Here is a 13567-nt window from a genome sequence, read left to right as displayed (position 1 = left end):
TTTACGTATGTGGGGCTGGTGGCTGAGGAACGGCGGCCAAACAAGGCGCTTCCCACTTACAGAGAAACTGAACAGAGAGAAGGAGCTGGGTTTTATAACAGAGTGAAGGAGCTGGGTTTTATAACAGGGTGAAGGAGCTGGGTTTTATAACAGAGTGAAGGAGCTGGGTTTTATAACAGGGTGAAGGAGCTGGGTTTTATAACAGAGTGAAGGAGCTGGGTTTTATAACAGAGTGAAGGAGCTGGGTTTTATAACAGGGTGAAGGAGCTGGGTTTTATAACAGAGTGAAGGAGCTGGGTTTTATAACAGGGTGAAGGAGCTGGGTTTTATAACAGGGTGAAGGAGCTGGGTTTTATAACAGGGTGAAGGAGCTGGGTTTTATAACAGAGTGAAGGAGCTGGGTTTTATAACAGAGTGAAGGAGCTGGGTTTTATAACAGAGTGAAGGAGCTGGGTTTTATAACAGAGTGAAGGAGCTGGGTTTTATAACAGGGTGAAGGAGCTGGGTTTTATAACAGGGTGAAGGAGCTGGGTTTTATAACAGAGTGAAGGAGCTGGGTTTTATAACAGGGTGAAGGAGCTGGGTTTTATAACAGGGTGAAGGAACTGGGTTTTATAACAGAGTGAAGGGGCTGGGTTTTATAACAGAGTGAAGGAGCTGGGTTTTATAACAGGGTGAAGGAGCTGGGTTTTATAACAGAGTGAAGGAGCTGGGTTTTATAACAGAGGGGAAGTTACACAGGTACAACTATAATATCTCTGTTCTGACCAGGGTTTCCGTTGGGCATTTGACCAGCAGCATTTTAATTTACTGGACATTTACCGGACCCATATGCATTGGGTGTGTAATCAGGTTAGTGCTTTCACCCACGGTTCTCAGAATGACAGGAATCCCAATTAGATGATGGTAATTCATATTAACAGAAGATGCAAGTGGAGGAGGAAATTATGCCCACTTTGAAGATGTTAGAATAACTGTCCACATTTAGTTTTCCTCAGCCAACAAGACGAGAAACTAACAGCAAAATCACTAGCCTTTGTCAATCTACTATCCCCCATAGTAGACAAGTTTACCTATTCTATTGGTCAGCTTGTCGAGAAATACACTTTAAAAAGCAATGAGTCTCATGCAACAGATCAGAATGCTTAGCTTAAAACTATTTTTTCACATAAGTACAACAATGTGCACAAGGTAGCACGGCTACACACGAATGTTTGTTCCATAATGCAATTAGCAAGAAAACACTGTTGTCAAAGAAATGTATTTAAAGAGGGGAGATCTAATATGCAATGAAATAAAGTTTATATAACATAATCGCCTCCACAGATATGGTCTGATTTTGGCAGGCTACTTTGTAGCAAAGGTAGAACATGCCTCATAATATGTAGTAAAACATTCAGGTTTCCAACCATTAAAGTACATGTTTTCTCAATGCATACTGCCTCATTGCAAAGGGGTGTGTGATGCGCTGATGAAGCCTGCCTTCCGTTAACTTTGTGTTTTTTTGTTTGAGATGCTGTAGCAACAGAGGCTAAAAGCATTTTTTAACTTTTCTATTTTTAGATTGGCCAAAAGCCGGCTATTACCGGCTAACGGAAACCCTGGTTCTGACCAAATGAACAGTATACACAGTACCCCCTGTAGTCAGGCCCCACTAGTGTTATTTACTGCTGCTCTTCAATTATTTGTTATTCTTATTTCTTACTTTTTGGGGGGTATTTTCTTAAAATTGCATTGTTGGTTAAGGGCTTGTAAGCATTTCACTGTTGTATTCGGTGCATGTGACTGATAGAATTTGATACAGTAGGAACGTTTCTTCCATTTCCTGAAAGGTTTGAGTTTCTGATGAACTGACACCTGGAGACACCAGTGGTACACCACTGTGAACGGTACAGAAACACTTGATGGGCTAAGTGTGTTCACATCAATCAAAGCAAGCATGGAACATGTGAAAGATAGGGTATAGGGAAAAGGTGGGCACACAGCCATGGCTGTCCACACATGCTGCACATACAAACACTCATAATACATGTATGCATGGACACACACATACGGACACACACATACACGGACACACACACACGGACACACACATATACGGACACACACACACACGGACACACACACACACGGACACACACATACACGGACACACACATACACGGACACACACATACACGGACACACACACACACACACAAGGCAGAAGAGTGAATGCAGCTGTCTGGAAGTTCAGCATGTTCACTGTATAGTAGCTAAGGTAATCCTCACAACACGGACTAAATTAAAGGTTCCCATTTAAATGTAGGTCCCTCTGAGAGAGAATGTCACTTGTAAAGGGGATTTCTGAATGTAATCCCAGGATAAACTACAGACAGGCATCTCAATTAGAAAAGACCTTGGTGTGTATCATTTCATCTACTATTTCATTTCTGATCAAAAACGCTGCATTAGAGAATAAAACCTTATCATAAAACCTTTAGACAATAAGTCCTTTCACGTGCCCCTTCAAAAAGAGAACGGTTCTGTAGTGAACTGATAAAATGAAAATGTCACAGCATGAGTCAGTGGTCAGGTCAGAGATAAGGGGTTAGTGGTCAGGTCAGAGATAAGGGGTTAGTGGTCAGGTCAGAGATAAGGGGTTAGCGGTCAGGTCAGAGATAAGGGGTTAGCGGTCAGGTCAGAGATAAGGGGTTAGCGGTCAGGTCAGAGATAAGGGGTTAGTGGTCAGGTCAGAGATAAGGGGTTAGTGGTCAGGTCAGAGATAAGGGGTTAGTGGTCAGGTCAGAGATAAGGGGTTAGTGGTCAGGTCAGAGATAAGGGGTTAGTGGTCAGGTCAGAGATAAGGGGTTAGTGGTCAGGTCAGAGATAAGGGGTTAGTGGTCAGGTCAGAGATAAGGGGTTAGTGGTCAGGTCAGAGATAAGGGGTTAGCAGTCAGGTCAGAGATAAGGGGTTAGCAGTCAGGTCAGAGATAAGGGGTTAGCAGTCAGAGATAAGGGGTTAGTGGTCAGGTCAGAGATAAGGGGTTAGCGGTCAGGTCAGAGATAAGGGGTTAGCAGTCAGGTCAGAGATAAGGGGTTAGCAGTCAGAGATAAGGGGTTAGCAGTCAGAGATAAGGGGTTAGTGGTCAGGTCAGAGATAAGGGGTTAGCAGTCAGGTCAGAGATAAGGGGTTAGCAGTCAGAGATGGGTTAGCAGGAGATAAGGGGTTAGCGGTCAGGTCAGAGATAGTGGTCAGGTCAGAGATAAGGGGTTAGCAGTCAGGTCAGAGATAAGGGGTTAGCAGTCAGGTCAGAGATAAGGGGTTAGCAGTCAGGTCAGAGATAAGGGGTTAGCAGTCAGGTCAGAGATAAGGGGTTAGCAGTCAGGTCAGAGATAAGGGGTTAGTGGTCAGGTCAGAGATAAGGGGTTAGCGGTCAGGTCAGAGATAAGGGGTTAGCGGTCAGGTCAGAGATAAGGGGTTAGCGGTCAGGTCAGAGATAAGGGGTTAGCGGTCAGGTCAGAGATAAGGCGTTAGCAGTCAGGTCAGAGATAAGGGGTTAGCAGTCAGGTCAGAGATAAGGGGTTAGCAGTCAGGTCAGAGATAAAGGGTTAGCAGTCAGGTCAGAGATAGGGGGTTAGCGGTCAGGTCAGAGATAAGGGGTTAGCGGTCAGAGATAAGGGGTTAGCAGTCAGGTCAGAGATAAGGGGTTAGCAGTCAGGTCAGAGATAAGGGGTTAGCAGTCAGGTCAGAGATAAGGGGTTAGCAGTCAGGTCAGAGATAAGGGGTTAGCAGTCAGGTCAGAGATAAGGGGTTAGCAGTCAGGTCAGAGATAAGGGGTTAGCAGTCAGGTCAGAGATAAGGGGTTAGCGGTCAGGTCAGAGATAAGGGGTTAGCAGTCAGGTCAGAGATAAGATGCTTGCTCATCACCCAAATCCATCTGAAGTCATGACTGTGTTACTCTACAATAAAAATATAAACCCCTGGCATGTCCCAAACACAGACTGCAGCTTAGCCTAGTTCTAAAGGTATGTTAGTACGTAGAACCTTTAACATTTGCAGTATTCCTTACAAGACAAAACCATTAGTGAGGTCTTCCATGGGGTACCATTTTAAAGTTTTGTAAACTGCAAGTAATGAAGTGAGAGTCGTTCCAAAATAAACTTCTCAGCCTTTCAAGCTATAAACTCTGAGCCATAAAATACTACTTCCATTTAACTCATGTAAACAAAGCCGGATCCCCTTAGGTCACTAACCATAGTAAGACATCTAATAGAAAATCCATTTGTCCCTCTTCATGAAAGCGACCAAAACACTTAAGAGCTTAGCAGTAAAGAAAGAGTTTTAAGTCACACACACGCCAGAGGCAGACTTTCTATTTAACAGGGTTATTCAGATAGACTTCTATAGTTTCAAGGGAAGAAGAGAAAGAGCAAACAGATCAGATGTAGTCGTCATGCTTGTTTCCCCTGGTGAGCCGAAGAGTCAGTTAGCCAGAGCAAAGCCTGTAGCCCTGCTGCTCTCTGACCAACCCTGAGGGCCCCACATCCATCTTACTGCCATGTTATCGCTACTCAGACCCAGAGAGGCAATCCTCTTAACTCCCTCACCCAACAGACAGAGAGAGAGAGGAAAGAGAGAAAATATATGTGAAGTAGAGAGAAACCCCCAGAGAAACAGAAAGAGCCAGATAAGAGAGAGCCCTGTCTACATGTACAGAGCCATGTCTACATGTACAGAACCCTGTCTACATGTACAGAATCCTGTCTACATGTACAGAATCCTGTCTACATGTATAGAACCCTGTCTACATGTATAGAACTCTGTCTACATGTACAGAACCCTGTCTACATGTATATAACCCTGTCTACATGTACAGAACCCTGTCTACATGTACAGAGCCATGTCTACATGTACAGAGCCCTGTATAGTACCAGTGGATGACAAAAAGCTAAATGGAACACATCCACCATGCTAGTGGGCTGTGGCCATTATCTGCCTTACCTGGTAGAGAGCCAGAGAATGGCCGTATCTCTGCAGAGGACCACTATTGATCGGCACCACGTCCCAAGTGCTGCTTTCCAGGTTATAACTGCAGGGGGGAAGAGAGACAGTCAGGCCTGAGCTGTACAGAATATACACAACAAAGAAATGAATGGAGAGAGTGGAGGGAGAAGAAAGAGATGGACAGAGTGGAGGGAAAGAGAGAAAATGACAGAGAGAGACAAAAAGAGAAATAATTTGAAAACAAGTCCTATTTTGATAAACTCCCATAACGATTAGGTGAAATACCCATGTGCCATCACAGCAGAAAGATTTGTGTTCCTGTTGCCACAAGGGAAACCAGTAAAGAACAAGCACCACTGCAAATACAAGCCATATTTATGTTTATTTATTTTCCATTTTGTACATCGTTGCAACATAGCCATAATATGACATTTGTGAATGTGGCTTTGGCAATGTAAACATATGTTCCCATGCCAAAAAAGCCCTTTGAATTGAGAGAGAGAGGAAGAGCAAAAGACAGGAAGGAGGCAAATATAGAGGTGGTAAGTAGACATTAACTACGTTTCCATCCACAGTTTTTATGCGAGTGAATTCATACTGTACAAAACAAATCACGACAGCTGTGACGGTAACAGGAAATTACTGTATAATTTTATAAATGCCGACAGATCACTTCCTCGTTCTACCGGGTGGGATCTTTTTTTGCATTGGTAAAATTAATTATGCGAAAAATGGTGGTGGAAACGACTTTATGCGCAAATATGAATATAAAAACCATCATATCGAAGTAAACTTGGAGTCACGTGATGAAATGGTTGTGGTCCTCCCATTACGACTCGGGAAAGCATGCAGGTTATTAGGCTACAGATTAAGTAAATGATGAACTTCACAGGGTGGTGAAAGTGCATAATGAGCTTGATGCTCGTTTCCAATAAATATCCAGAGTCTTATTCTGGTGACATGACGATCGATGCTTGACTGCCTTTCGAAAAAATAAAAATATTCTCCATAATAATCTCATCATTTAGACCAACCTACCGGCACCACCTACCTGCACTATATTGGCAAGCTGTTGGCTAGAGCACCACGTGTCAAGACCAGAGTCGGCACATTTACTATTTAACGCAACAATTTTTGTAGAATTCAGTAGAATTGAAAATGCGATGGAAACACAATGAACATTTGTATTCAGTACATGAAAACTTAAGCGAAAAACTACATTTAGTGTGCACTACGTCATCACACACTGATGTTAATCTGCAACAAGTCAGTTTGGTGAGAAAATGCGTATATTTCCTTTAGGCAGATTTGAGAATACTTGCATGACAATCTGTCGCCAACTGGATGGAAACCTAGCTACAGAGACGAAGAGACAGACAGATATTTCAGGCCTCTCTTCAGTCAGTGCCTTACTTGAGCACCATGTGGAAGGAGCTGTAGTTGAAGCTGTATCCTCCGATGACCCACATGAGTTTCCCATGGACCACAGCCTTATGGGAGGCCCTGCCCAGGGACTGGCTGAAGGGCTTGACGTTAGACATCACCCAGTAAGACTCGGTGGATGGCACTGACAGAGCACAGTCTGGACCTGGAGAGGACCACACAACAAACTTAGAAATGCATGAGAGTATGTGAGGTGCGTTTGTAGCAAAATACTCTCTTCAACAACTATTTAATACATCTGACTAAACATGGTCCCACATCACCATCTGCTGGCGAAGAGCGAGACAACGCAGCTTATGTCATGATGATGGGGACAGCCATGACGGTGATGAACTCACATGGCTACCAGGACCCCACCACCCAGAGGCCGACTGGTGGCAGAACCATTAGTGGGTTTAATAAAGAAGGTCTCACTCTGATTCATCAAACCCCATTATGAGAAAGATCCCATGATACTGGCCCCTGTTGTCCCCTATTAGAGTGGAGGAAAGCCAGTGGACAGGGGATGTCTTAAGGTGAACACACCAATTTGTAAGTCGCTCTGGATAAGAGCGTCTGCTAAATGACTTAAATGTAAATGTAAATGGAATGGGGGGCTGTGATGAGGTCTATGGGCCAGGACCCTGTCTAGCCCAATACATCAGTGGAGAAAACCTCATTGGGGAAATGACCAGTGACCAGCAACTCAGTGTCAGAGCATAGGAGTGGCACCATGCTGGACAGTCCTGTCTCATTGAGAGGTGCTTGGTTGGCTCTACCCTGGACAGTCCCATCTCATTGAGAGGTGCTTAGTTGGCTCTACCCTGGACAGTCCCATCTCATTGAGAGGTGCTGGACAGTCCCATCTCATTGAGAGGTGCTTGGTTGGCTCTACCCTGGACAGTCCCATCTCATTGAGAGGTGCTTAGTTGGCTCTACCCTGGACAGTCCCATCTCATTGAGAGGTGCTTGGTTGGCTCTACCCTGGACAGTCCCATCTCATTGAGAGGTGCTTAGTTGGCTCTACCCTGGACAGTCCCATCTCATTGAGAGGTGCTTAGTTGGCTCTACCCTGGACAGTCCCATCTCATTGAGAGGAGCTTGGGTGGCTCTACCCTGGACAGTCCCATCTCATTGAGAGGAGCTTGGGTGGCTCTACCCTGGACAGTCCCATCTCATTGAGAGGAGCTTGGGTGGCTCTACCCTGGACAGTCCCATCTCATTGACAGGAGCTTGGTTGGCTCTACCCTGGACAGTCCCATCTCATTGACAGGAGCTTGGTTGGCTCTACCCTGGACAGTCCCATCTCATTGAGAGGTGCTTAGTTGGCTCTACCCTGGACAGTCCCATCTCATTGACAGGCGCTTGGGTGGTTCTACCCTGCAGTTCCGTCTCATTGAGAGGTCTTTGGGTGGTTCTACCCTGCTGGACAGTTCCGTCTCATTGAGAGGTGACTGGGTGGTTCTACCCTGCAGGACAGTTCCGTCTCATTGAGAGGTGACTGGGTGGTTCTACCCTGCTAGAGAGGTGACTGGGTGGTTCTACCCTGCAGTTCCGTCTCATTGAGAGGTCTTTGGGTGGTTCTACCCTGCTGGACAGTTCCGTCTCATTGAGAGGTGACTGGGTGGTTCTACCCTGCAGGACAGTTCCGTCTCATTGAGAGGTGACTGGGTGGTTCTACCCTGCTAGACAGTTCCGTCTCATTGAGAGGTGCTTGGGTGGTTCTACCCTGCAGTTCCGTCTCATTGAGAGGTCTTTGGGTGGTTCTACCCTGCTGGACAGTTCCGTCTCATTGAGAGGTGACTGGGTGGTTCTACCCTGCAGGACAGTTCCGTCTCATTGAGAGGTGACTGGGTGGTTCTACCCTGCTAGACAGTTCCGTCTCATTGAGAGGTGTTTGGGTGGTTCTACCCTGCAGGACAGTTCCGTCTCATTGAGAGGTGACTGGGTGGTTCTACCCTGCTAGACAGTTCCGTCTCATTGAGAGGTGACTGGGTGGTTCTACCCTGCTAGACAGTTCCGTCTCATTGAGAGGTGACTGGGTGGTTCTACCCTGCTAGACAGTTCCGTCTCATTGAGAGGTGACTGGGTGGTTCTAACCTGCTAGACAGTTCCGTCTCATTGAGAGGTGACTGGGTGGTTCTACCCTGCTAGACAGTTCCGTCTCATTGAGAGGCGCTTGGGTGGTTCTACCCTGCTGGAATGTTCTGTCTTATTGAGAGGTGCTTAGGTGGTTCTACCCTGCTAGACAGTTCCGTCTCATTGAGAGGTTCTTGGGTGGTTCTACCCTGCTAGACAGTTCCGTCTCATTGAGAGGTGCTTGGGTGGTTCTACCCTGCTAGACAGTTCCGTCTCATTGAGAGGTTCTTAAGTGGTTCTACCCTGCTGGACAGTTCCGTCTCATTGAGAGGCGTTTGGGTGGTTCTACTGTAAATAAGACATGTTAATACATCCCCATACAGTATTAAGGAACAGTAGAGATCAAGTCAATGCATGGTTATACTAAGAGGATACCCAGACCAGCGACCCACCAGGTGTAAGAACAAAACCTCCAGCACCACTAGATGGCAGACATGGAACATAAGAGCTCCTCTTGGTCAACAGACAAGCAAGTGTATTTAGTGTAGCCTGTATGAAAACGGACAGGATGGGTCATTTTAAATAAGATCGTGCAGAAACCGATGGTCTTCCACCTTCATCTCAAGATTAGATTGTTAGAGCATGAAAAAGGCTCCAACTACCAAGCTGTCAAAACAGTGTTCGCTATTATCTAACAGGCTACAAGCATCCTACAACATGACCTCATTCCCTTCATCTAAACTAAGACTGTCCTATCTGCTGAGCACTTCAGATGTCAGCTTGTATTACTGTAATATATGAAACATGGTCTCTGTGCCTCTCTCTTCACAGTTCTCATTTCAGCCAGAAGATGGCAGTGGGACTCAATCTACAAGAACAAAAATAACTTAGCTTTGTCTTTGAAGAATGAATGAACCCTATGAACCAACATGGAGATACCACACCACAACATTGTGAAAACTTTGACACATTATAACCATAGCCCTAGTCGGACCTTGCCAGCTGTCGTTGCAGACACAGCTCTTCTCCCCAGTAAGGTCACAGTAGCCCTGGTCGGGGCTGCCACAGTTGTTCCTGCAGTAGGGGATGTCACAGGCCTCGCCCTTCCAGTACTTCTCACACTCGCAGTACACCCGGCTGGCGATGGAGTTCCCTGTGCTGCACTTCCCATGACTGGAGCAGTTATTGGGGCACGAGTTGACCCTATAGACCCAGAATGGAGAGATGGTGAATTAGATGAGTGAAAGCATGAGACCATGGCAGGGATGGGGAAGTACATTTGGAAAGGTTATCATTTATCATAAATAAGAATTTGCTCTTAATTCACTTACTTGTATCAATAAATGTTGAATAAAAATAAATAAATAATTGAGGAAAAACAAATAGCTGAAAGAATGATTGATTGACAGAGGTGATTGACTTGTAATTGGGGTATGTGTTTTCAGGGAGCAGAACAGACACAGGGTGAGATACAGAGCAATGGAGAGAGAATTAAAGAGATGTGCAGACAAAATAATAGAGAAAGAGGGAAGGTAGACAGAAACAGAAGGAGGTCAAGGATCCAGGGTAATACATGGGCTTTTCAGCAACAGGGGGACTATAATGTTTACCGCTGTGACAAGAGTGTTGCTATGGCAACACCTTTATGGCCACATGGTGTGTGTCTGTGCTGGAGGCCTCGAGGCTGAGCTTGACTTATTTGAAAGCTCATCTTTCTCTTTGGCTGCTGCTTTCTGAGACAACCCAATGAATTCATTTTCAGAATCACACACACACGTATCTCCTATGTTAAGGGGTGTCATCTTCTCAGCTGTAATGCCAATTCCCAGCTACTCTTGTGACAGACATTGTAGACCCTAGTCTCCAGGGTCTACAATGTGGCCTAGAGAGTCTGAAGTTGTATGTGTGCAGTAGTGCTGAGCGATTAACCGAAATGTTGGTTATTTATTTTCAGTTTTCTAAACAACTTAATTGAAAAACATCATTTCAATTATTTGAATTCCATTACGTATTTTTTTTTCTTCTGTGAGCTCAATGCGCAAATTGCAGTTTTTCTAGAGATAAATCTGCTCATGCCTGAACTGTGCAATGTAGTAGGGAGTCAATGTTCTACATAGTTTAGAAGAGAAAACATGATAATTGACTACAATGACCATAATCCATTGCGTGGCTACTTGTCCTGTCTGTTTCTTTTAAGCTTACTACATAAGAGACAGCAAAATGCACGATCAAGAGAAGATACTTCGCGAAGAAACTGCTCTCAATATATCTCTCAGACCGCATAGGCAGCAGCTCTATAGAGATGAGATGATGACTAGGAATGAAATAATAAAGTAATAAAATATTACATTTGTTTTATTTGATGAAAGTGAAATAAATGATGGTTAATAAGAGATAAGCAGTAATGGGCAGTCACTACCATGATGGAACTGTTATTTTAAATGTAAAACGTTACCTTTATTTAACGAGGCATGTCAGTTAAGACTTGTCTGCTACTGAGCCAGAGACTTCCCTATTGGTCATATATGGTATAGGTGAGGATTTTGACTGTGAATGTAGTGTGTATGGGGATGGGGCTACTCACGAGTAGGAGATGTGGAATCCAGTCAGGTTGTAGGCAGCGTCACTGAAAAAGTGCAACAGTGCATATCCAGAGGTGGCTACCACTTCCGGAACAGTCTCATTCCCTCTCGTTTCCGGGACAACGAGACCGCTGTGGGAGAAAAAGAAAAATACATTACGCGCACGCAACGCACGCACACACACACACGCTCGTTAAGCTCCAAAGCTTGCTGGATAAATGATCGCCCTTTGCTTGACTGCTGAGCTGGTTTGCTGTCACCATGAAAACCCCCCCTCCCGTCCTCCCTCCTTACATCATCGGGAGAAAGTGACTCCTTCCTCTCCTCGGGATCGATCCCTCCATTGCATGGAGGATCAAACTCAGGCCTGCACTGCACAGCTCAATCAAGGTCATCAAAGAGGGAGGAGAAATCCGCTCCCCACCAGGAAGACTACAACCAGGTTCAACACAAAGACCACAGAGCCAATACTGATGGACCAGGGGAGAGTCCATATGGAAGAACCCGCAGTGGAAGGAATTACATTAGGGACCTATTCTTCAAAGGGGGAAGGAGGGTGGCTGGGTGGGTGGAGAATACTACTTCTAAATACTTGAGAGGAGGAACACCTAAGAGCTACACGGAACTAAAATATAAACGCAACCATTTCAAAGGTTTTACTGAGTTACCATTCATATAAGAAAATCAGTGAAATCAGTGAAATAAAGTCATTAGGCTCTCACGTCGGGAAGTGTAGACATGCATCCGTTGGTCACGGACACCTTTAAAAAAGGTAAGGGTGTGGATCAGAAACCAGTAAGTATCTGGTGTGACCACCATTTGCCTCATGCAGCGCGATATCTCCTTTGCATAGTTGATCAGGTTGTTGTTCTTAGTAGCCTGTGATGTTGTCCCACTCCTCTTCAATGGCTGTACGAAGTTGATGGATATTGGCAGGAACTGGAACACGCTGTCGGACAGGTCGATCCAGAGCATCCCAAACATGCTCAATGGGTGACATGTCTGATGAGTATGCAGGCCATGGAAGAACATTTTCAGCTTCCACGAATTGTGTAGATCCTTGCGACCATGCTGTAAGATGAGATGATGGCAGTGGATGAATGGCACAACAATGGGCCTCGGGATCTCGTCACGGTATCCCTGTGCATTCAAATTGCCGTCGATAAAATGCAATTGCGCTCGTTGTCCGTAGCTCATGCCTGCCTATACAGTAACCCAACCGCCACCATGGGCACTCTGTTGACAACGTTGACACCAGAAAACCGCTCGCCCACACTACGCCATGCACACTATCTGCCCAGTACGGTTGATACCAGGATTCATCTGTGATGAGCAGACTTCTCCAGCGTCCCAGTGGCCATCGAAGGTGAGCATTTGCCCACTGAAGTCGGTGAGGACGACAAACATTCAGATGAGCTTCCCCGGTTATTGCAGAAATTCTTTGGTTGTGCAAACCCACAGTTTCATCAGCTGTCCAAACCCACAGTTTCATCAGTTGTCCAGGTGGCTGGTTTCAGACAATCCCGCAGGTGAAGAAGCCGGATGTGGAGGTCTTGGGCTGGCGTGGTTACATGTGGTCCGAGGTTGAGGCCGGTTGGATGTACTGCCAGATTCTCTAAAATGACGTTGAAGGTGGCTTATGGTAGAGAAATTAACAATCAATTCTCTGGTATCAGCTCTGGTGGACATTCCTCCAGTCAGCATGCCAATTGCACACTCCCTCAAAACTTGAGACATCTGTGGAATTGTGTTGTGTGAAAACTGCACATTTTAGATTGGCCTTTTATTGTCCCCAGCACAAGGTGCACCTGTGTAATGATCATGCTGTTTAAATCAGCTTCTTGATATGCCACACCTATCAGGAGGATGGATTATCTTGGCAAAGATGAAATGCTCACAAACAGGGATGTTAAATCTGTGCACATTTGAAAGAAATAAGCTTTTTGTCCATATGGAACATTTCTGGGATGTTTTATTTCAGCTCATGAAACATCGGACCAACACTTTACATGTTGCGTTCATATTTTTACTCAGTGTAAATGCAGAATATTAATCCATTGATTCATGGATAACACCCACTCATTACCTATAATGGAAAGAGAGAGAACAATTCCTCTTCAGCTAGCCAGTATTCTGAATCATCACTGTGTGGATTCTATTTAGCGGCATGTGATCCGCCCAGCTAGGTTTGAGGTATACAGTATTTGGTGTTCGTGCATGCACAGTTGACTGCATACTAGAGAGTACACACGTATGTACATGCATACAGCATGATGACCTCACCTGAATACTGCAACCAGAGGTGCATAGATGGAGTCTCCATCGTAGATGTACATGTGGTCCCAGCTACATTCCGTGGCAAAATGGTTGAAGCGCAACCTGAGCACAGCGTTTGGGCTGGGGGACAGAACATAGAGCATGGTTTAAAATGGGTAGCTATTGGGCTGCAGTAGTAACTACAACACTGCCCACGATGATCAGGAGTCTTTACATTAGA

General features: G+C 45.3%; 1 protein-coding gene across 4 annotated transcripts in view; it reads right to left on the bottom strand.

The window, feature by feature from the left end:
* The window catches only part of LOC115135025 (attractin-like protein 1), a 326923-nt gene that overhangs the window by 271292 nt on the left and 42064 nt on the right, over positions 1 to 13567 (bottom strand). For all 4 annotated transcript variants that reach the window (XM_029669218.2, XM_029669216.2, XM_029669215.2 and 1 more), the window contains exons 3-7: positions 13354 to 13467; positions 11073 to 11201; positions 9483 to 9691; positions 6401 to 6575; positions 4985 to 5072 (exon numbers count right to left, since the gene is read on the bottom strand). In XM_029669218.2, the coding sequence (XP_029525078.1) occupies positions 4985 to 5072; positions 6401 to 6575; positions 9483 to 9691; positions 11073 to 11201; positions 13354 to 13467 (715 nt within the window). The remainder of the gene's footprint in view (positions 1 to 4984; positions 5073 to 6400; positions 6576 to 9482; positions 9692 to 11072; positions 11202 to 13353; positions 13468 to 13567) is intronic.

Source organism: Oncorhynchus nerka, linkage group LG10, assembly GCF_034236695.1.
Source record: "Oncorhynchus nerka isolate Pitt River linkage group LG10, Oner_Uvic_2.0, whole genome shotgun sequence".
Lineage (NCBI taxonomy): Eukaryota > Metazoa > Chordata > Actinopteri > Salmoniformes > Salmonidae > Oncorhynchus > Oncorhynchus nerka.
Note: the sequence above shows the minus strand (reverse complement) of the source record. Positions and strands in the feature narration are given on the sequence as shown.